The 21,152-nt window shown below is 41.5% G+C and overlaps 1 protein-coding gene across 1 annotated transcript; it reads left to right on the top strand.

The window, feature by feature from the left end:
- Positions 1-15,843: 15,843 nt before the first annotated feature.
- Positions 15,844-19,484, top strand: LOC134483247 (disks large homolog 5-like). The gene is made up of 4 exons (XM_063278534.1): positions 15,844-15,980; positions 17,047-17,194; positions 18,030-18,173; positions 18,806-19,484. Exons 1-4 carry the CDS (start codon positions 15,899-15,901, stop codon positions 18,984-18,986), a joined length of 555 nt encoding a protein of 184 aa, XP_063134604.1. The 5' UTR covers positions 15,844-15,898; the 3' UTR covers positions 18,987-19,484.
- The last annotated feature ends 1,668 nt before the right edge of the window (positions 19,485-21,152 follow it).

Here is a 21,152-nt window from a genome sequence, read left to right as displayed (position 1 = left end):
GGAGGACAACTGCTGCAAATGCTTGCTTTTGAAAATGCTAATGAAGAGTACAGGAGAGCATTATTACCTATAAAGGAGGCTGGGGATATTAATGCTTATATGAAGGCATGCAAGGGTATCTTTTCTGAAAATGGAAAGATGCATATTTGGCACGTATTGATCCAGATAGAGTTATTAAATTATATGTTTAAATACTCTTGAATATCCTACAGGCGCTTTCGCTCAGGATGTGTTGCCTTTAGAATGGGTTTATATTAAATAAAACTTTAACCAAACATTAACAAATAATGAGGAACAAATTTCTTTAATTATTCAGCAAGGCATACAAAGACCTGTTACTCTGTGGGGATATGATTGTGCTGCTATTGTTTTCCCATTAAGCAAAGATAAAGGGGAATATTTAATGCAGATGTCTGAGGTTTTTCAATTAGCCATGATTTCTTACACTGGAAATATTGAATTTCATCCTCCCCATAGTAAATTGTGGGATTGCTTTAAAAAACAAAAAAAAGTTTGATAAATACACTAATTTCTGTTGATCCATTACCATCACCCTTTACTGTGTTTACAGATGGCTCTAACACCAAGATGGCTTATTGGACCAAAGATTAATTTTGGGGACAAGAATCTTCTTTTGGGTCAGTACAACAAAATGAATTATTAGCGGTAATTAATGTATTCCAGGATTTTACTCATGATGTAAAAATATTATAGCTGAGTCCGCTTATGTTGTAGGAGTAGTACAGAATATTGCGACTGCTGTTGTTTCTACATCTAAGCATATATTAAATGTTATTCTCACATATTAAAGGACTATTGTTATTATGAAACTCTAGAATATTCATTACACATACTAGATCACATTCAAAATTTCCAGAATCTTTAACACTTGGCAATCCTATGGTAGATCAATTAGTGGCATTTGCTACCCCAGAAGAACACAGTCATAATCATGCCAATACAGGATATTTACATATTAAATATAAGCTTCCCTATTCTCAAGCCAAACAAATTATTGCTAATTGTCCTATGTGTCAGTCTTCACGTATAAAATGTGTTCCATCTCAAATTAATCCCAGAAGGATGCAACTTAATACATCGTGGCAGATGGATGGAACCCATATTTCTGAGTTTGGTCGCCTTTCACATATAGATGTAAGCATAGATAATTTTTCAAAATTTGTGTGGGCTACACCATTGCCAGGAGTACGCACTGCTCATGTTATACAGCATCTATTGGAAACTTTTGCTGTTATGGGACTGCCCTCTAAAATTAAAATTGATAATGGACCAACATATATTTCTTATCAATATAAACAATTTTGTCAACGATATCATATTGTACATATTACTGGTACAGAACACAATACACAAGGACAAGCTTTTGTTGAAAGAATTCACCATACCCTGAAATGACAAATTATAAAATTAAAAAGGGGGAAAAGAGATGGCCTTATGCAACCTGAAGGAGTTTGCAGACCAGTCCCAGAGCTATATTGGCACAAGCATTATACGTTATTAATTTTCTTAATTTACCACAAGGTGAAGTTATATCAAGAGCCGATAGACACTTTGTTGAACTTACCCCCAGAAGGCATGGAACAGACAGTATGGATAAAAATTGTCCGGGATGCTGAATGGCAGGAAGGGACATCATTGTATATAGGGGAGAGGGTTTTGTCTCATTACAGGATGGGAGACTATTCTGGTTACCTGGGAGATGGATCCAAGCACAGAATAATAAGAACTGCTCCCTACCCTCAAAGGAATCCAGTTAAACCAGCTACATTTTCTCCTGATGGATGTTCTCAGGAGATGAGGAGGTGTCCTCCATTACTGAGGCCCTAGCTCCTCTTAGTGTCCACAAACAACAATGGATAAGGATCCGTGTAGTGACAACCCTATTACCTATATGGGGTAAGGTGAAGCGATTAAGCACTGAAAGGAATAATTTTGTCCCCTTCAGGAAAGTCCTTTACTGCTGAGCACTTATTCTTAGCAATGTGTATTTTACTCATGGTTTCTTCTGCTGCGGCCAATGCCAGTTATCGGGCTTATAATGCTTATCATGATGAAATCCTACTACTTTTCTGTTAGTAAATATATGGATAATGACACAGAACATGATTGGAAGTTAATTCAAGCCTATTTAGAGTGTATTGAAAGTGCTTCAAAAGTAATTAATGCCTTGAAATATGATGTTCGAATGTCTTTTGGTAAACAGCTAGAAGATACTACCCCTATGGAAATAGCGAAATTATTGGCTAATCAATTGACAGGATTAGATCCCAAGGCTTGGCTTCAAAGGATTTTCCATAGCATGGGAGGAGCTAGTTTTGCCATAATCTTATGTACATTATGTATTATGTTGCTTTATTTTTACATGACTAAACCACTACAAGGACCTTTAGCTATGTTATGTAAAGTGTTACTTTAAAACAAAGAAAAAAGAAGGAATTGTTAAGACATAGAGATGCAGCTCCAAGGCAGGGTCAAGAAAGGCCTGGTGACAGATTCAAGTAGGGGCTGGAATGCCGCCCTGGAGAAGAAAATGTTTTTCTCACTTGGCCTTAAATTATGTTCTGCTGTGTCCCGTTTCTGTGGAAGTGGTTCTAAAGCTCTCTTGGTAATGGTGAGTATATTTTGATTATAATAAGAAAGGTGATTTTTATATGAATATTTTTAGAAGAAGCTTTTGTTTATTCGTCTTTCTTTGTTTAATCTTCCCTCATTGTTCCTGGTATCCTGGGAATAATGATCTTATGGTATCTTGACACAATGAAAATTGTAGTAATGCATATTCTTAGCTTAATAAGGATTAATAAAGCTTGCAACTGCATACAGTTTCTTCTGCCTTTGCTCTGCACCCCCTGTGTCCTGGGGTATGCGACCATACACAGGGCCCCAACTCACTAGACATTGACAATGGGTCACCCCACAAAACACAGAAGCATCTACCTTAGTCAAAAATGGACATTTTATTGAATGCACACACTAACACTGATTGATCACATCCATAGCTAAGATACTAGGGGCAGATCCGTGGCCCAAAATACATTCCTCTAAACCTATAAAGCGAAAGAAAGAAAGAAATAAAGAGAGAAAGAAAGAAGGAAAGAAAGAAGGAAAGAAAGAAGGAAAGAAAGAAAGGAAGGAAGAAGAAAAAACACAAAAAACTAAAGCTTCTCATAGGAACTTCGCAGGAAGTGTTGTCTGGCGGTCAGTTCTGATTAGGCCATTTTAGATGAAACAGTGCACAGTGACCCTTAATGTGATGGGCCCTATATAAAGCTTTTTGCAATATTGGAATTTTAACAAACCTCATCCAGAACATACAGCAGAGGCAAGGATGTGATCACCATGTCCTTGCTCTCTATCAGGTTATTTTTCTGTGTCCTTGATTGTCAGGCATAGAACAGCAACAATCTGAAATAGCTGGTAGACATGGAACAAAGTGGCTAAAACTATAGCTGTGGGTTGCACACCTCAACTGTCAATGGCTAATGCTGTCCTAGAGACCTCGGAGGCCCCTCTTGTAAGACTGTCTATAGGAAATGGAAGCACTGACTTCAAAGTGAACCGGGCCAGCCAGGGAGAGGGCAACATGGATACGTGAGACCCTGTCTAAAACCAGCACAAAAACCAACCCTTCATTCAAAGCATCATCTATTAATTCTTTATTATTTACCACTTTCTCCCTACCAGCCTTTCAGTCTGGAATGGTAGAAAAGGACTGGGAATGTTCCTTCTATTCTAAGGACCTTGATCTCTCTTTCCTTAGGTCCACATTAAGAACACATGCAAATGGGTATCACCAACTGAACAACTTAGTATCATCTACTCAGTATATCTAGCCTAATACTGTGCTATGACAATCTCAAGCTTCCCTGAGTTTCGCTGACCCAGCAAGAAGTATGAAGTACTGAGGCCACACCCCAGTGATCCTTTCAAGGGGTTAGAAGAAAGCCATGAGAGATGCTCCACTTCTTTGTCCTTAGATTAAATCACATTGACACAATGTGGGTGGACTATTTAACCAGACATGTTTCTCCCAACCCCACCTTTCTGAGTTCAGACCATGGCAGAATTCATGCCCCACCACCCTAGATATTGAGTTTAGTGATATGTAATTATTATTTAAACCTATGTATTAAATTTTGTCATTTTGTTAATTTTTGTGGTTTTCCCAGTCTTCTTTGATTAACTTTCCTAGTTTTATTAATTTATCCCCTGTGTTCTCTGGTATTTTGTCCTTCCCTTCAAACTAAAGTATTCCTTTTAGGATCCTCTACAGAGCTGTCTTACTGGTTATACATATTTTGTTAAATTTATTTTAGTGTGCATCAGTCAGCCCAGTAGCTGTGCAGTTGCCTGCCCTCCATGGTATCAGATCTACTTTCCAAACAATAACGCTCAACTCTTACTGGCTGTGTAGCATCTTGGCTGCTCTTTGTTCCACTCGGACAGCCCTCAGGACCAGGCTCTCCTCTCCCTTAACCATGGCTTCTGTCCTCTTCCTCTCTCCTCTCCATCACACATGTTCTTCCTTTATTCTATGGCAGCTTCTTCCTCCTTCTTCCCTCCTCATGATCCTCTCTAGCAAAGCCCTCAGAAACTCTCCTCCCCCATCTCTCTGCTGTGCAGCTGTTGGCTGTTGGCTTCTTTATAATCACAGTTAACTGGGAACAGGGTCAGTTATTTGGGGTTAACCAGTCCTGAGTTCCACAAATTAGCATTAAAATACAAGCAGCATTAGGCCAATCCACTACAGGGGTTTTTGTTTGTTTGTTTGGTTGGTTTGGTTTAATTTTCATTTACCTTTTTACTTGTTATTTTATTTTTGGCTATTTTTTATTAATTGGTTATTTTATTTATTTACATTTCAACTGTTGTCCTGCTTTCCAGACTCCCCTCTTCAAATTTACATCCCATTTCTGCTCAGCTTTGCCTATGTGACAGTGCTCCCCCACCCACACATATCCATTCCCACCTCACACCTCTAGGATCTGCCTTTGGTGGGGCTACAGGCCTCACCTTGAACCATAGAGCATCCTTGCATACAGTTTGGCTGGCAGTTTGGCCCCTGGGAGCTTGGGGATTAGGGAAAGAAGATCTGTTCAGATATTAAAGCCAATGTTTGCTGCATTCTCTTCTTTTTCTGGTTATATGTGAAATTATGTTTGTGTGCTTCTCTTTTTTTAAATTATTGAGAGAAGATTAATTTCTTGGTTTTTCTTGGGTATAGTTTAGTTCATTGTCTTGGAGTTTTCCTCCTATTAGCCTCTGTTGTGCTTTCTTACAGAAAAGAATTCTTTAAATTTGGTTTTGTCATGAAATATCCTGGTTCCTCCTTTTATGGTGATTGATGATTATGCTGGATATAGGAGCCTGTGTCTGCATTACATCTGCCCAAGATTTTCTGACTTTTAGAATCTCTGTTGAGAAGTCTGGTGTAATTCAGATATGTCTGAATTTATTTGTTACTAGATATTTATACCTTACCCCTTTTAATGTTCTTTCTTGATCTGTGCATTTAGCGTTTTAATTATTATGTGAATGGAGGAATTTTTGATGTTTGATGTTCTGTAGGCTTGTTGTACCTTTATGGCCTTTTCTTTCTTTACCTTATGAAAGTTTGCTGCTATGATTTGTTGAAGGTGTTTACTGGATCTATGAACTAGAAATCTTAATTCTCTTCTATATCTATTATCCTTAGGTTTCAACATTTAATTGTGTCCTGAAATTCATGGATGTTTTGGATTCAATAAACCATACATGTTTATCTGAGATGGGTGTTTTGTGCTTTGTGGGATGACCTCCTTGACCCCAGGCTGCATGAAGAATCTCAGCTGACAATGGGGACATAAATTATAAGTATGTGTAGCAAGACCCAGGCCTCTTCCAGGTTCTTAGATATTAACTGAGAACCTCAAATACAGTAGTAATATGATAGTGTGTTGTGAATCTAGTTACTATTCTCTATTTTGATATAGATGACTCTTTTTGTGTCATGGTCAGCTTATAATGACTAGAAGACCTAAGCTTGAGAATAACCAAAGACTACATTGCTTCTCTAGCAGCTGAGCTTTTAAAAGTCCTGGTGTGACAGCAACTGTTGGTGGACATTCTGGATTATTCCTTCTGTACTTTAACTCTCTGTAACTTCCACCATCAGTAAGTTAGTTCAATTCCATAAATTGGAAATCCATCACCTGGAAGAAATACTCTCTTTTTTTTTTAAGATTTATTTATTTATTTATTATATACAAGTACACCGTGACTGTCTTCAGACACACCAGAAGAGGGCATCATATCTCATTACAGATGGTTGTGAGCCACCATGGGGTTGCTGGGATTTGAACTCAGGACCTCTGGAAGAGCTGTCAGTGCTCTTAACCACTAAGCCATCTCTTTAGGCCAAGAAATACTTTCTGAATATGATCTGAGATTGGCCATGGAAAAAGGGTAGCTTGAACTGTCCCACCTAGGTTCTGGGCCTGCACAGGCCTGCTCTCCAAAAGAAACCTGTGTTCACAGCTGTTGGCTGGCTAAGAAAGATTTCACGAGACGTGATACACAGCCCTCGGACTTCTGCTTCAGTCATCTGCACAATTTTTCCCGGACGATACCCTCATGCCTCCAGCAGGCGGGTGATGAAGCTGTCCACTCTCAGCTCCCCTTCAGCCATCTTGTGGGCACCAGACTCTCCTCCCTGCAGCAGGAACAAGGGCTTCTCCATGGTGGCTGCAGCAGCAGTGGTGGTTTGACATTCTCACCTAGGAGGCCCTATGCCTTTCTACCCCAGTTCCAACTCACCTCAGGCCCGGGCCTTCCCCCCATCCACTTCCCAGGGAGCAGGGAGAGCAGCACCCACTAGAAATAAAAGGGAAGCCCTTGGTCCTGCCAAGACTGAACCCCAGTGAAAGGGATTGTTGGGGGGGGAGGGCGGTAATGGGAGGAGGATGGGGAGGGGAACATCCATAGAGAAGGGGAGGGGGGGTTAGGGGGATGTTTGCCTGGAAACCCAGAAAGGTAATAACAATTGAAATGTAAATAAGAAATACCCAATTTAATAAAGATGGAGAAAAAAAGAAAAAAGTGTCACACATTTAAAACAGAAGAATATGGACCCTAATTTTAAAGCACAGTTCTGTCAATTAACTATATCTTTAAGGAAGCTCAGAAAATCAGGCCAAACAATATTTTCTCGGTTTATGTATCTGTAATGTCGCATAAATAATAATGTCCGTTTCTTGTTATTGTGGAGGGAATTAAATAGTTAATATGTAATCATGGAAATTTTGAAGTACCATCCATTTTTCTGTTCATTAAATCAATCTTCCCCATTTCATTGATCAAGTATGTACATTTTCTTTTCATAATTACATGTATAATAAAACCAGCATAAAAACCTTCAGAATTGTATAAGCTTTCACTTTTAATAAATTAAATTAGCTATTCTTTGTATTTCTGCTGAACATTTAAATGTTCTTCATATGTCCCAATGCTAGTTTATTAGGTACCTATAAACTTTAAACTCTTTGCCTGAGAGCATGAGTACTATTTAATTATATAGTAACTACACTCAGGCTGTCTTTGTATTAGAACCAATTATATCAGCCTCTAAGAAAAATTACTATTGCTTTAAAGTTTGTGTGTGTATGAGTGTGAGTGTCTGTGTGTGTGTGTGAGTGTGTGTGTGTAAGTGTGTGTGTGTGGGTGTGTGTGCAGCACATGACCAAACAACTTTCAGGAGCCATTTCTCTCCTTCTGTCATGTGGGTCCCAGGATGTAACCCAGATGTTTGACTTTGGCAATAAATAATATTACCAACTAAATAAATAAATGAACAAACAAAAAACAAGCCACAAATCCACTTTAAAAGTAAAGGCCAGAAGTTCACAGAATAGTAGCATTGGCCTTACCATATCCTTTCTTTGGGGATGGGAAAATTAATGTTCTGAAATCCATGACTTTCAGGAATTGTGATATTCATGGAAATTCAATTCCTTTGCAGATGCTCCAGTTGTTGTGGCCAATTGCTAGAAAGGTCAGCTTAAGCTTGCAGGACCCCCACCATCCCTCCCCCTGCCTCCACAGAAAGCTCAAAAGACACTGCCCAGAACTTACTCCACATTCCCCAGAACCACTTTCTTTGTCCATCATTTCTTTGAGACGAAAGGTCAGACTCCTTCACCCTAGTCTCTCCACAATCGACATCCCCCCTCCCAAAACACTTCTAAGACTGGAAAACATGTCTTAGGATGTATCTGCCAGACTCAGACTGAGACAAACTAGGGCACTGGTTGTCACTACAACATTGGTGACATAGCAGAGGATGCCAAGATCTCTCTAGGAGACAATAGAATGTCCAAGAAGGGTCGGCTGATGTCATGGGGAACAGACTTTGCCTTCCTGCTAATGTTCTCCCTGTACTGAGCATAAGCAGAGGTGCCCTTTCCAGGAGACTTTCCCGGGGCAGAGCCACTGACCATCTCCTGCTTCCAAAGCCAAATTTTCCTCAAGGCTTGATTATAAAAACCTTAGTAATTCCTATGCATCTAAATGAATGGTTCCTTCCAAATCCTGCCCAAAAATGTCTCATCCTAACTCAAATTATCCTCCTTCACCAATATTAGCCATTAAAAATTCCTGAGAAATAATACCAGTTTGAATATGCAGTCAAAATGTTCTCCTGTCTTATTATGTACAGGTGCTTGAAATCACATCAAGAAATAGCCTGCATGGAAGGTTGCAACATGGGTGCGTGTTAGGGGAACACTCATGAAGCCTTGTGCTTAGCATTCAATGGTTGCCACAAAATTCTTTAGGAGGAAGACTTGAAATCATTATGGTGCTAGAATCAGTGTGGAGGCCAGTTGGCATAGGAAAGTGAAACATTAGAGCCACCAGTGAAGGCTCCTGTTGGGCCCTACCTTGGTGTTTCCCTCCCCCCTCGCTGAGCCTTTCAGCCTGCTATAGCAAGAAATTGTTTACACCTTTGACAGCTGCTCTTAGCCCCTGATTTGGGGCTGGGATTTTCCATGGCACCCTTCCTCCCCACTGAGCTTTCCTGCTTCTTGTTTTTAAGAAGCTGTTTATGCCCCTGATTGGGCTGGAACTTTCACCACACAGACTTGTCCTATTTTCCTGGTTGGGGATTTTCACCTGCCTTGTTGTTTTTCCACAGCTTTTGCCTCTGGTATATAAGGAGATCTCAGTAAAGCCTTGGTGGCACTCGCTAAAAAGGGGTGACCCGTGTACGTGTTTTCTTTCAACCCCACAAACCTACACCCAATATTCACACACTGTCGGCGCAGGCACTGACAATAGGTATCACAATAGAAACTAGTAACTAGAGTTAACCAAACTATCACATTAATGCTGTATTTCGTGGTATTTTTTTTTTCTCTCCTAGAACCTGGAAGAGGCTTGGGGTTTTCTAATCCTACTCATAATTTATTATCCTTCCCAACACTATGGGCTTTGTTCTGTTAATGCTAACAGCGGCATCCAATACCTAGGATATTTTCTACTGACATGTGTGACGTGAGACAAAACAGTCCCTGTCATCCCTCACCTGAATAAACTTCCTTAGAGGACAGTGTAGTTGGAGGGTCCTTCTTTCCTCTCCAAGATCGAGAAACATTTCCAGTCTCCAGACAAGTGTGTCAGCCATTGTCCAGTGACTGTCTTGAGATGTCCACATTGTCAGCTGAGTGTCGTCATCCAGCCTGCCCTGTAATTGCTGTAGACGATTAATAGGGTTCCAGCCCTAGGATTTAATTCAGTGCTACAGTACTTGCCAAACACACTCAAAGCCCTAGCTGCCACCCTAGTCCTATATGCTCTAGAGAAAGAAAATAAAGAACCACATTGTCTATCAAGTTTCTCCTCCAATAGAAGGAGAATCTGCATCCGGTCTTTTAAGTAACTCTAAGCCCCAGCTTCCCCACAGCTCCCTCCTTCGATTCCATTATTGGTACATTTTCAGTAACGCTCACTTTATTTTTGGTGTGCAAAGAATATGCACCATGTCAGTAAAGTGTGTGTGTGTGTGTGTGTGTGTGTGTGTGTGTGTTCATCCATGAACTCACTATAAATTATTATCAAATGACCCAGAAGACCGTGGAGAAACCTGTCGATGTGCATGCAGAATTATGTTACTAGTGTTCCATGGCACCTTGCAGGGAACACTGAAATAGTGGGCTGCTTTAATAGAGCCTAAAACCAGGCTATGCATGGTTTTCGGTGAGATGGTGATGTGCAACACCACAGCAGAGATCAGCAGAAGCTTCATTTATTCCATGCTGCTGTTACCAAGAGGAGGCAAAGCCTCATCCCATAGAGAGTCTGGTAGGATCTGATGAAGGGCAATAAACTCAGGGTTGAAATCAAGCCTTTAGAAACAAAGAGAAAAATACAAAGTCAAGGAAAGCAAGAGCTGTCTTTTCTTCCTCTTTTTTTTTTTTTTTTTGAGAAGATCCACAATAGAGACAACCCCTTCCTCAAACTAACAATGCACAAGGGAGACAATACATAAATTAAAAATCAGAAATGAAATGAGGGACATAACAATAGACACCGAGCAAATTCCAAAATCATTAGTTCTTACTCCCGAGGACTTTACGCCAGAAAACTGGAATATTTATTCGATATTGTTGATTTTGTAGACAGATAACAATTACCAAAGTTAAATCCAGATCTGGGAAGATAATCTGAATAATAACCCTAAGAAAATAGATACAGTCATTAAAGGTTGCATACATTATATATTATATTGCTTTCTTTTTGCACGATTAAACCCCTTCAAGGACATTTAGCTGTGTTATAGAAAGTGTTACTTTCAAAACAAAAGGACAAAGAGAGAAATTGAGGAGTCACTGAGAGACACTTCCCAGACAGGATCAAGGAAAGATGGCTGAGAGATGCAAGCAGGGACTGCAATGCTGCCCTTGAGAAGGAAATGTTTTTCTCACTTTACCTTACACTATGCTGTACTGTGTCCTATTTTTGTGGAAGCGGCTCTCATGCTCTCTGGGTTATGACAAGTATATTGTGATACTAGGAAGAGGGGTGATTTGCTATACAGATATTTTAAGGAGAAGCCTTTGCTTAGTCTCACTTCTTTGCCTAGTCTTGCCTCAGTCGTTCCTGGTATCATGGGAATAACGATCTTATTATATCTTGCCAAAAGGGAAAGTGAGGTAATGCATATTCATGCCTGTATAAGGGTTAATAAACTTGCAGCTGCATGCAGTTGCATCTGCCTTTGCTCTGCATCCCCTGTGTCCTGGTTATTTGTGACCGTACCTGGGCCCCCAACACACTAGATGTTGACAGGCATCACCCTTCTCAGTGTCAGGTTTATTTTCTTTCTTTTTTGAAATCTATGATGTGGAGGCGTATTACAGCAACAATATGAAATAGCAGGCTGGCATGTATGAAAATTGCTCTGTTTAAGCTAGGTGTGGGGACAAGTCCTCAAAAGGAGCTGTTAAGATGGGAAACACATAATGCATTTGTTGCTGGAATTGAGTTGCCTCAGCTGTGTTGCTCTGCCTGCTCAGTGTCCATTCAACATCACTCTGTTTCTACAGAGGAACTCAAGGTTTGCCCCAGCTGCCTGTGAGCTGTGATATGGGCAGAGAAAGGCCAGGACACTGTGGTGATTTCCCACTCCTCAGTTATGCTGAATTTTCCACTACTGTACTTGTATACACAAGTACAGTGTGGTCAGTTATTATAGATATTTGTCATTTCTTACAGAGGGCAACTATGATTGACTACACCCAATTCTATAAAAAACAAAACTCAGGAAACCTGGCCCTTGGCAGCAATGTATCAAGAAATATCTAGGATGGTGGGGCATGAATTCTGCCAAGCAATGATCTCAGATAGGTGGGGTTGTGAGGAAGATGTGTGGTTGAATAACCCAATAGATTCACGTTGTATCATCTTGATTTAATCTAAGGACAAAGAAGTGCAGTATCTCTGATGGCTTTCTTCTAACCCCTTGAAAGGTTCACTGGGGTTTGACCTCAGTTCTTCATTCTTCTTTCTGGGACAGCAAGATTAGGGAAGCTTGAGATTGCCATAGGCACAGTATTAGGCTAGAAATGCTGAGTAGGTGATACTTAGTTGTTCAGATGGTGATACCCATTTCATTTGTTCTTAACATGGACCTAAGGAAAGACAGATCGAGGTCCTTAGCATACAAAGATCATTTCCAGTTCTTTTCTACCTTTCAACATCTTTAGTCATAAGGGAAATGCAAATCAAACAACCCTGAGATTTCACCTCACACCAGTGAGAATGGCTAAGATCAAAAACTCAGGTGAGAGCAGATGCTGGTGAGGATGTGGAGAAAGAGGAACACTCCTGCATTGTTGGTGGGATTGCAGACTGGTAAAACCATTCTGGAAATCAGTCTGGAGGTTCCTCAGAAAATTGGACATTGAACTGCCTGAGGATCCAGTAATACCTCTCTTGGGCATATACCCAAAAGATGCCTCAACATATAAAAGAGACACGTGCTCCACTATGTTCATCGCAGCCTTATTTATAATAGCCAGAAGCTGGAAAGAACCCAGATGCCCTTCAACAGAGGAATGGATACAGAAAATGTGGTACATCTACACAATGGAATATTACTCAGCTATCAAAAACAACGAGTTTATGAAATTCGTAGGCAAATGGTTGGAACTGGAAAATATCATCCTGAGTGAGCTAACCCAATCACAGAAAGACATACATGGTATGCACTCATTGATAAGTGGCTATTAGCCCAAATGCTTGAATTACCCTAGATCACTAGAACAAACGAAACTCAAGAGGGATGATAAAATGTGAATGCTTCACTCCTTCTTTAAATGAGGAAAAAGAATACCCTTGGCAGGGAAGGGAGAGGCAAAGATTAAAACAGAGACTGAAGGAACACCCATTCAGAGCCTGCCCCACATGTGGCCCATACATATACAGCCACCCAATTAGACAAGATGGATGAAGCAAAGAAGTGCAGACCGACAGGAGCCGGATGTAGATCGCTCCTGAGAGACACAGCCAGAATACAGCAAATACAGAGGCGAATGCCAGCAGCACACCACTGAACTGAGAATAGGTCCCCTGTTGAAGGAATCAGAGAAAGAACTGGAAGAGCGTGAAGGGGCTCGAGACCCCAAAAGTACAACAATGCCAAGCAACCAGAGCTTCCAGGGACTAAGCCACTACCTAAAGACTATACATGGACTGACCCTGGACTCTAACCCCATAGGTAGCAGTGAATATCCTAGTAAGAGCACCAGTGGAAGGGGAAGCCCTGGGTCCTGCTAAGACTGAACCCCCAGTGAACTAGTCTATGGGGGGAGGGCGGCAATGGGGGGAGGGTTGGGAGGGGAACACCCATAAGGAAGGGGTGGGGGGAGGGGGATGGGGATGTTTGCCCGGAAACCGGGAAAGGGAATAACACTTGAAATGTATATAAGAAATACTCAAGTTAATAAAAAATAAAAATAAAAAATAAAAAAAAATAAAAAAAAATTCAAGAATTGGTAGATGATGCTTTGAATGAAGGGTGGGTTTCTGTGCTGGTTTTAGACAGGTTCTCAATTACCCCATCTTGTTCTCTACGTTCCTCGTCAGGTTCACTTTGAGCTCAAATAAAACTGCTTCCACTTTCCAACAGGTAGTCTTACAAAGGGGCCTCCAAGGACTGTGAGGACAGCATTAGCCAATGAGAATTGAGGTGTGTAACCCACAACTATAGCTTTATCTGAGAGACCCTCAGACAGAGGAGACTCTCGCTCCAGTCCTGAGGACAATCACCACCCCATGAACACACATGACTCAGTCTTGATGTAAAAACCAGAGGTTTACTTTGGGATACCAATGCACTGGGGCTCGACACGGTCCTCACGCAGGAGGAATGTGAGGAGCCTCAAACAACAGAAATGTACAGCTTAAACAGTCATTTACGATCCCACAGTTTCATTAGCTCAGCTATTTCGGTGCCAAGGATAACTAGGCATGTTTCTCGTCCTGGAATTCCTGGGATAAGGCCGTAACCACATCAATGCAGCTATTTCAGTATGAAGGACGTCTGACTTGATACATGTTTTTCTTATCCTGGGGTTTCCAGGACAAGGACCAAGGATATCTGTCTTGGCAGGTGTTTCTCTTCTGGAGTTCCCAGGACAAGGCTATAGCTATGTCAGCCTATACCACAGCTGCATTCAGTACCAAGGACATCTCACTTCTATAGTGGTCAGTCAGCTTCCCAGAGATGTTTCCTGTCTTGTAATTGCCCTGCAGTAAATATGTTCTATACCCTCTGTTCTTATGGTCGGGCACCTTCTTAGAGAGTGAGTGGGAATGTGCTTTCTGTACTTTCTGGTCTATTGTCTAATGTCAAGGGGCTAAGCGAGGGCCAGCTTAAAAAATTCTCATTCTTAAGAAATGGCTGTACTGATATATAAATGGGAACTTTCATATCCACTTTCTTCCAAGTCTACCAGCCATCTCAGATTGTTGCTGTAATATGCCTGACAATCAAGGACACAGAAAAATAACTTGATACACAGCAAGGACATGGCAATCATATCCTGTGTCGTTATGTATGTTCTGGATGAGGTTTGTTAAAATGACAAAATTGCACAAAGCTTTATATATGACCCATCAGATTAAGGGTCACTATGCACTGTCATAGCTAAAATGGCCTGGTCAGAAGTGACCACTGGATCACTCTTCTGTAACTTCACATGAGAGGCTTGTGCTTTTTGTGTTTTTTTTATTTTTCTGTTTTTTTTCCTTATTTATTTATTTATTTATTTATTTATTTATTTATTTATTTATTGCTTTATATGTTGTCAGGAAGATAGTTCAAGTCATGGATCTGCCCCCAAAATCTGAGCTTTGCTACTAATACTGTAAACAGTATTAGTGTATGCATTCAATAAAATAACTTGGTTTTTTTTTTTTTAGTACGATAAATGCTTTTGTGTTTTGTGGGGTGATCCATGAAACAGGAGTGAAGATGCTTGTTTCTTACTCTGTCCACTGAGTTATGTCTCTAGGCTTGTCCTACTCCTTTGGCTGCACCCCCCCCACACACACACACACATCTGCTGACTATTTTATTTTTCAGATGAAATCACACGTTATAGCTTAGAGAGGCCTGTAAGCAATCCTACTTTGGTAACTTAAGTGCAAAGAGGAGAGCCCCACACTCAGCCTGAGGGTGCATTCACTGGTGGATCCAATATTTCAGTTTCCTCTCCTAACAGATCACCACATTGTTGCCAGGACCATAATGAATGCAATTCTTTCTCCTAAGGAATCTAGTGGCAACTGTCAAATGTTAAGCACAAAGCTTCAGGTTGTACCTATAACACACACCCACATCGCAACCTACCCTACAGGCTATTTCTGGGTGTGATTTCATGCACCTGCACATGATGAGACAGGAGACCTCTTTGGCTACTTATAGGAACTGGTGTGATTTCTCAGTAATCTTTAATGGGTAATATTGCTGACTGAGGAGAATTTGAGGTAGGATGAAACATTTCTGTGCAGGGATTGGGGAGGAAGCACTCATTTAGGTACATAGCAATGACTTAGGTTTTTCCAATCAAGCCTAGAGTCAAATTTCGCTTTGGAATCATGTGGTGCTCAGTGGCTATGCCACAGGGAAGTCTCCTGAATAGGGCACATCAGCTTTTGCTCAGTACAGGGAGAACATTAGCAGGGAGGCAAAGTCTGTTCTCCGTGACATCAGCAGACCCTTCGTGGACATTCTATTGTCTCCTAGAGAGACCTTGGAATCCCTGTGATGTCACCAGTATCGTTGTGACAACCAATTCCCTACTTTTTCTCTTAGTGTCCAAAGGATATATCCACAGGCATGTTTGCCCGTCTTTGTAGGCGCTTTGGGAGAGTTGATGTTGATAGAGAAGAGTCTAGAGTGAAGCAAATGAAACCTAAAGGTAATGATGGACACAGGACATGGGGAATGTGGAGTAAGTTCTGGGCAGTGTATGTTGAGCTTCCTGTCAGGGGTGTGCGTGGGGGTCTTCTGCTGGCCTTTTTAGTAATGGGCCACAACCACTGGAACATCTCCACAGATATTGAATTCCATGATTATCACAATTCCTGAAGGTCAAGGTTTTCACATCATTAGTTTCTCCATAACCACATGGAGGATATGGCAATGCCTATGCTATTATTGGGTGAACTTCTAGTCTTTACTTTTACAGTGCATTCGGTATGTTAAATTGATATAATAACACCATCAGGAGTCATGGAGGGTATAACTTTTCTGAATTAAACAGGGCATCAATGTACTTCACTTTCATTGCTTCTTTAAATTCAGTGACTATCTGACAGTAGTAAGAGGGAGAGAACTGTGCTCCTGGCCATGACCTTATATTCTTAGAACTCCTCTGACTACCTCTGGCTGAGGGGGCCAATCTTACCTTCTTATATTAGAGGTTCTGTGTGGCAGATATTTTTCTACAGTAGCCAAACTATATGGAGCAGGTAGAGAAAGAGCCTGTAACCTATTGGCACTTCTGGGGCATTTGTCATTTCAGTAGGGGTAATTAATAAGTCTGTTGACCATGTCCTCCCCCTACATGATTTTTAATGCAAAGTTATTGGACTAGAGTAACAGTGTAGGACATCTGAGTATCCCTGATCAATCAAGTCATTGTGGATGCTGAATTGATGATCTGACTTCTGAAACCAGAGGGGTGAGGGTCCTGAAACCAGGTTGTAGCCTGCGTACCTGATAATAATCCTGGAGAAGGCATCTCTCTGGTACTTGTAAGCCTGTGTGGGCGGGCATAGGGAACACCTGGCTGCTTACATCTCTTGGTCTGTATATAGTAGTGGGGGAACTGTGATCCACTTAGGATGCCTCTTACACATAGACCAAACTCCTTGCAGTGACACTGGCTTCCAAGCATGTTCTCCTGTTTGGACCTCACTGTGGTCTGTGTATGCTCTATGCATTCGCCCCATGCGGGTTCACTTGTGTTCTTCTACCTACAGAGGCCTGCAGACAGACGTCATCCCTAAACAAGGTGCAGGCCAACGAGGAAGAGGAGAGGCTGAATAGAGAACTGGAGCTATCTACCATGGAGAGAAATGAGCTGACAGATTGCCTCCTTTATGTGACAGGTGGATCCATGAACAAGAGGTATGCAATGCTCCAAACAAACGACCTTGTTCTAATCCTCATCTCCCATAGAGAGGAGATTCAGAACCTCACCCTTACTGAGGAGTGAGTTTGGAAATGGACTCTCTGATTCCACCTGTTGAAAATCTGAACTTGTGATCTGAGTGAAGATTTCAGGGATAAAGTCACTGGAGCATGAGTTCCCAGTGTACAATTGGAAAGCCCTTGACAGGTGGTAGCTTTGCAAGGTTCTAGGTGCTGTGAGTTTGTGGAGAGTGTTTGTACTTGCTAGGAAGGTGACTGAACGCCTTGGAGGTGTAAGTGCTTTATTTTGGAAGCCCCACTTTCAACAGCACAGTTCTTTGCCTGTGTGGTCACATTTGTCTATACATTTGTATGCCTTGGGCAGATTATAAGTTTGTGGAAATATCTGGTCTCATCTCCAGAATTATGTGTACTGTCTGCCTCTAGAATATTAGTTATTCGGCTTGTAGCATTCCATTTGTCAAAACAGGAAAAATGAAATCAGAGGTTTCTGGATGTGTGTGTGTGTGTGTGTGTGTGTGTGTGTGTGTGTGTGTTTGGGTATGCTCTGTGGCCTAGGTTCTTGACAGCATAACAGGTTTGAATGCAGATCCAGCCCTCCTGATTGAAAAAACTGAGCCAGGGAACCCTTTATCTGGGTGCTTAGCTTCTGTTGTCCGGGCACACAATTCCAAGTTTCTGAAGCTGAAGAAGATCCAAATATGTAGAATTCAGAAAGTGTCCTTCCAGGGCTGGGGTAGTACAGGACACAGCCTGAGTTCATATAATCCTAAACCTCGATGTTCATTGGGTTCTATCTTCCTGGGGCCAGCCCCTACTTCAGGCCAAATCCATTTTATGAAAACTTGAAGATAAAGGAGAAAGAGGTCATGTCATTACTGCACAACTTAGACACAAAGAACATTGAACATCGTGAGAAATTTCAGGAGCTCAAGAAGGAGATTAACTTCTATCGGTAAGTACTGGTCAGAAGGGCCCATCACTTGTGGAATATCCATTGCTGCCTCTCTTTGTTCTGGACTGGAGAGCCTGCAGCTCTGGGTCCATGTCTTCTGCTGTTTAAATATCACTGTGCCGTGGGTCTTTTGGACTCAGATTCAGTTCCATAAGAGACTGTCAGTTATCACCACAGTGTCTATGCATCTTTAGAAGGTTCTGGATAGAACTACACTGATTCAGGCATCAGAGTGTTATTAGGCCAACGTGCGGCTCTGGGGTCATACCAGGTTTAACAAAGCTCAATGTGTGGACCACATGGTTTGCATGACCTCCCTTGGTTCTACTGTCCTCTTGTGGTTGTTTGCCGCCTACTAATTGATGTTGCCCCGATGCATTGGGCTCTCATGGGTAGTTGTAGATCCCTTGTTCTTTTGGACAGACATGGACTCTTATTGGTGCTTGGGTCACAGAAACAATTTATTCTTCCCTGGATTGGCCATTTGCTGTTTGTGCAGCAGCCTTACATGTATGGATATGTATTCTATGAAGTCTTTATTGGTATCTGGGTCCTGGTGGAGTTTGTGGGATTTGGCAGTTGGAATGGGAGGAAGAGGCTTCAGGATCTTACTATGCAGAGTGTGTTTCCAGCAACCTGCACAGCCAGCTCCTGATGGACCAGGCATGTATGAAGAAGAAGTTGGTCACATTGAAGCAGGAGAGCAAGGAGTTACAGCGATATTTGTTTGAGTTGAACCGGAAAGATGAAGACGAACAGGAGAAGACCAGCAACCTCCACACCCAGCAAAATGTGGTAGGAACAAGCAGCTGAGTCAGATTAACAATGTCTGATACCATTTGCCTATTGGATACATCTTTGCTTCCCCTATCACCTTTCTAATCTCCCCACACCCAGTCAGTCACCCACCTCATGTGATAGAGTTATTCATTGCTCTGTCTATGCACAAGTATTCTGGGATGTTAACCACTCTTCAGAAACTGAATTATGGGCAATTATACTTCTCTGCCCTTTCTGAAACTGCAGTCCAGAAATGGTGACAGAGGAATAACATATCACATGACTGCATCTCCCTATCACAGATTGGATGCTATGAAGAGTTTTGAACGAGTTCTTGGTCGTGTGACAAAGGTCATGCAGGGGTCATGTGATGGTTGGAAGCACCTTGTAGGGATAAGAACCAAGTGCAAATGGCAAATGAGTCCTGGTCATTGGCTTTGATCTGGGTATCATGTGGCCTTCTCCTTTCTTCCTGCACCCCAATTAGGTCTCTCCCCATTTCCCCATTCTTGGTTTGCACTGGTAGAGTCTGAGGAGCAGCGTGTTCTCCCACAGTACTGTGAGGGTTGCTGGTGATGTTCCCCAGCCTGCATAGATATCAGCAATGATTTCAGTGAAAAGATCAGTGCTGTCTGTCCAATGCAGCTGAAGGGACAGAAGGCAGCAACTTGACAGCTGGTATGCGTGTCCCCACCAAATCAGTGTCTTAATAGCTGCCTTCTCCTCCCAGGTCTCAGGAACTGCAGGAGACATGGCATAGGACGGATCCCAGGAAGACAGCCCCCTGAGGAATGAGTTTCTCTCTCAGGAGTTCCCTGTGACGACAATCCTCACAGTCAAAGACTTTTTGGGGGAATATTCTTCTTCTCAGATAATTTCCTCAATGTATAGAGACCCTAAATTTATGTATCCGTATGCCAGCCTGTCTCACTGAGGTATTTCTCCTTTCTCATACCGACAACACCATTTGAGAGACAACTGAGGGGACTGCCTTGACATCTCATGTCCTAGAGGAGAAACAGCACTACAACTGTGTTTCTAAATGTTCATTAAGAAAATGCTGTTAAGAAATGTTTTTGGTTATGATTTTCATTGAAGTTTTCTTTTTGTTATTTCATACTTATATATTCTTGTTACTGTTTTTCATTTTTTATACCATTTTAGTTGTTCATTTTATGCCTGTTTTTTGTAAATTGTATTCCTTATGAATAAAAATTGATTTGTAACTCTTGACTCTTAAGACCATCTTATTCAAGGGTCCTTTCCCCTCCTGTAGACTTAGAACTGACAGCTGGATATGGATCTTTGCATGGTCCAGGCAGCATGAGTAAATAGGGAATTTAAAGCCACCAAGCTGTACACAGGGTGATAGTGTCTTTTGTGTGGATAATGTGACTTTTTTTATGGACACACACTTTATGATGTAATCACTGACATACTGTATCCATGCTGTCATGTGTTCTGCTCATCCTAATCTATATCAGTCTACAACACCCATTCCTTATTGACTGTTTGCCCAGATATTGAGTAACACACACTCATGCCTGTAGAGCTGCAGAAAAAATGACAACTTTCACAAAGGAATATAGAATAATCCTAATCGAGAACCATGTGCCTCGGTTTTTCTTACAATACAGCATTAGTATTAAACCACAAAGATAATCATCAACGTCATTTTGGGAAATAGGTTTTTATAGGTGCTGTTTCACTTGATCATTCATATGCTGTGTTTTTTATTGTTGCTGATTATATTTATTTTTATCATGTAACTCAATGGATCTTTTTTTTTCAAATGTATGTCTGGGCCACTCCTGAGTGCATTTCCCTCATGATCCAAAAGAGGGAATAGCATTCCCCATTGTAGATGATTGTTAGGGACCATGTGGTTCTTCTGAGAGAGCAGCAGATGCTCTAACCTGTGAGCCATCACCACAGCTCCTGTAGGTAGCTTTTGTCCTTCCAGGGCATGTGCTATACTAGATGGACACGATCACCTTCAATTAAGGAGAGAGATCTCAGGAGATGTGTATGTACAGGTGGCTGAGCAGTGCCTGCTCAATGTGGTAGGCTGCTAGGCATCCACACCGGGCTCTGGTGCCTCCACTGCTCATTGTGCATTCAGGATTACCCTCCAGCATCACTCAGTTTCAATTCCAAACAGATCTTTCACTTACTATCGATGATCATATAGATTATGCA

The sequence above is a fragment of the Rattus norvegicus genome, chromosome 19 (assembly GCF_036323735.1).
Source record: "Rattus norvegicus strain BN/NHsdMcwi chromosome 19, GRCr8, whole genome shotgun sequence".
Classification (NCBI taxonomy): domain Eukaryota; kingdom Metazoa; phylum Chordata; class Mammalia; order Rodentia; family Muridae; genus Rattus; species Rattus norvegicus.
Note: the sequence above shows the minus strand (reverse complement) of the source record. Positions and strands in the feature narration are given on the sequence as shown.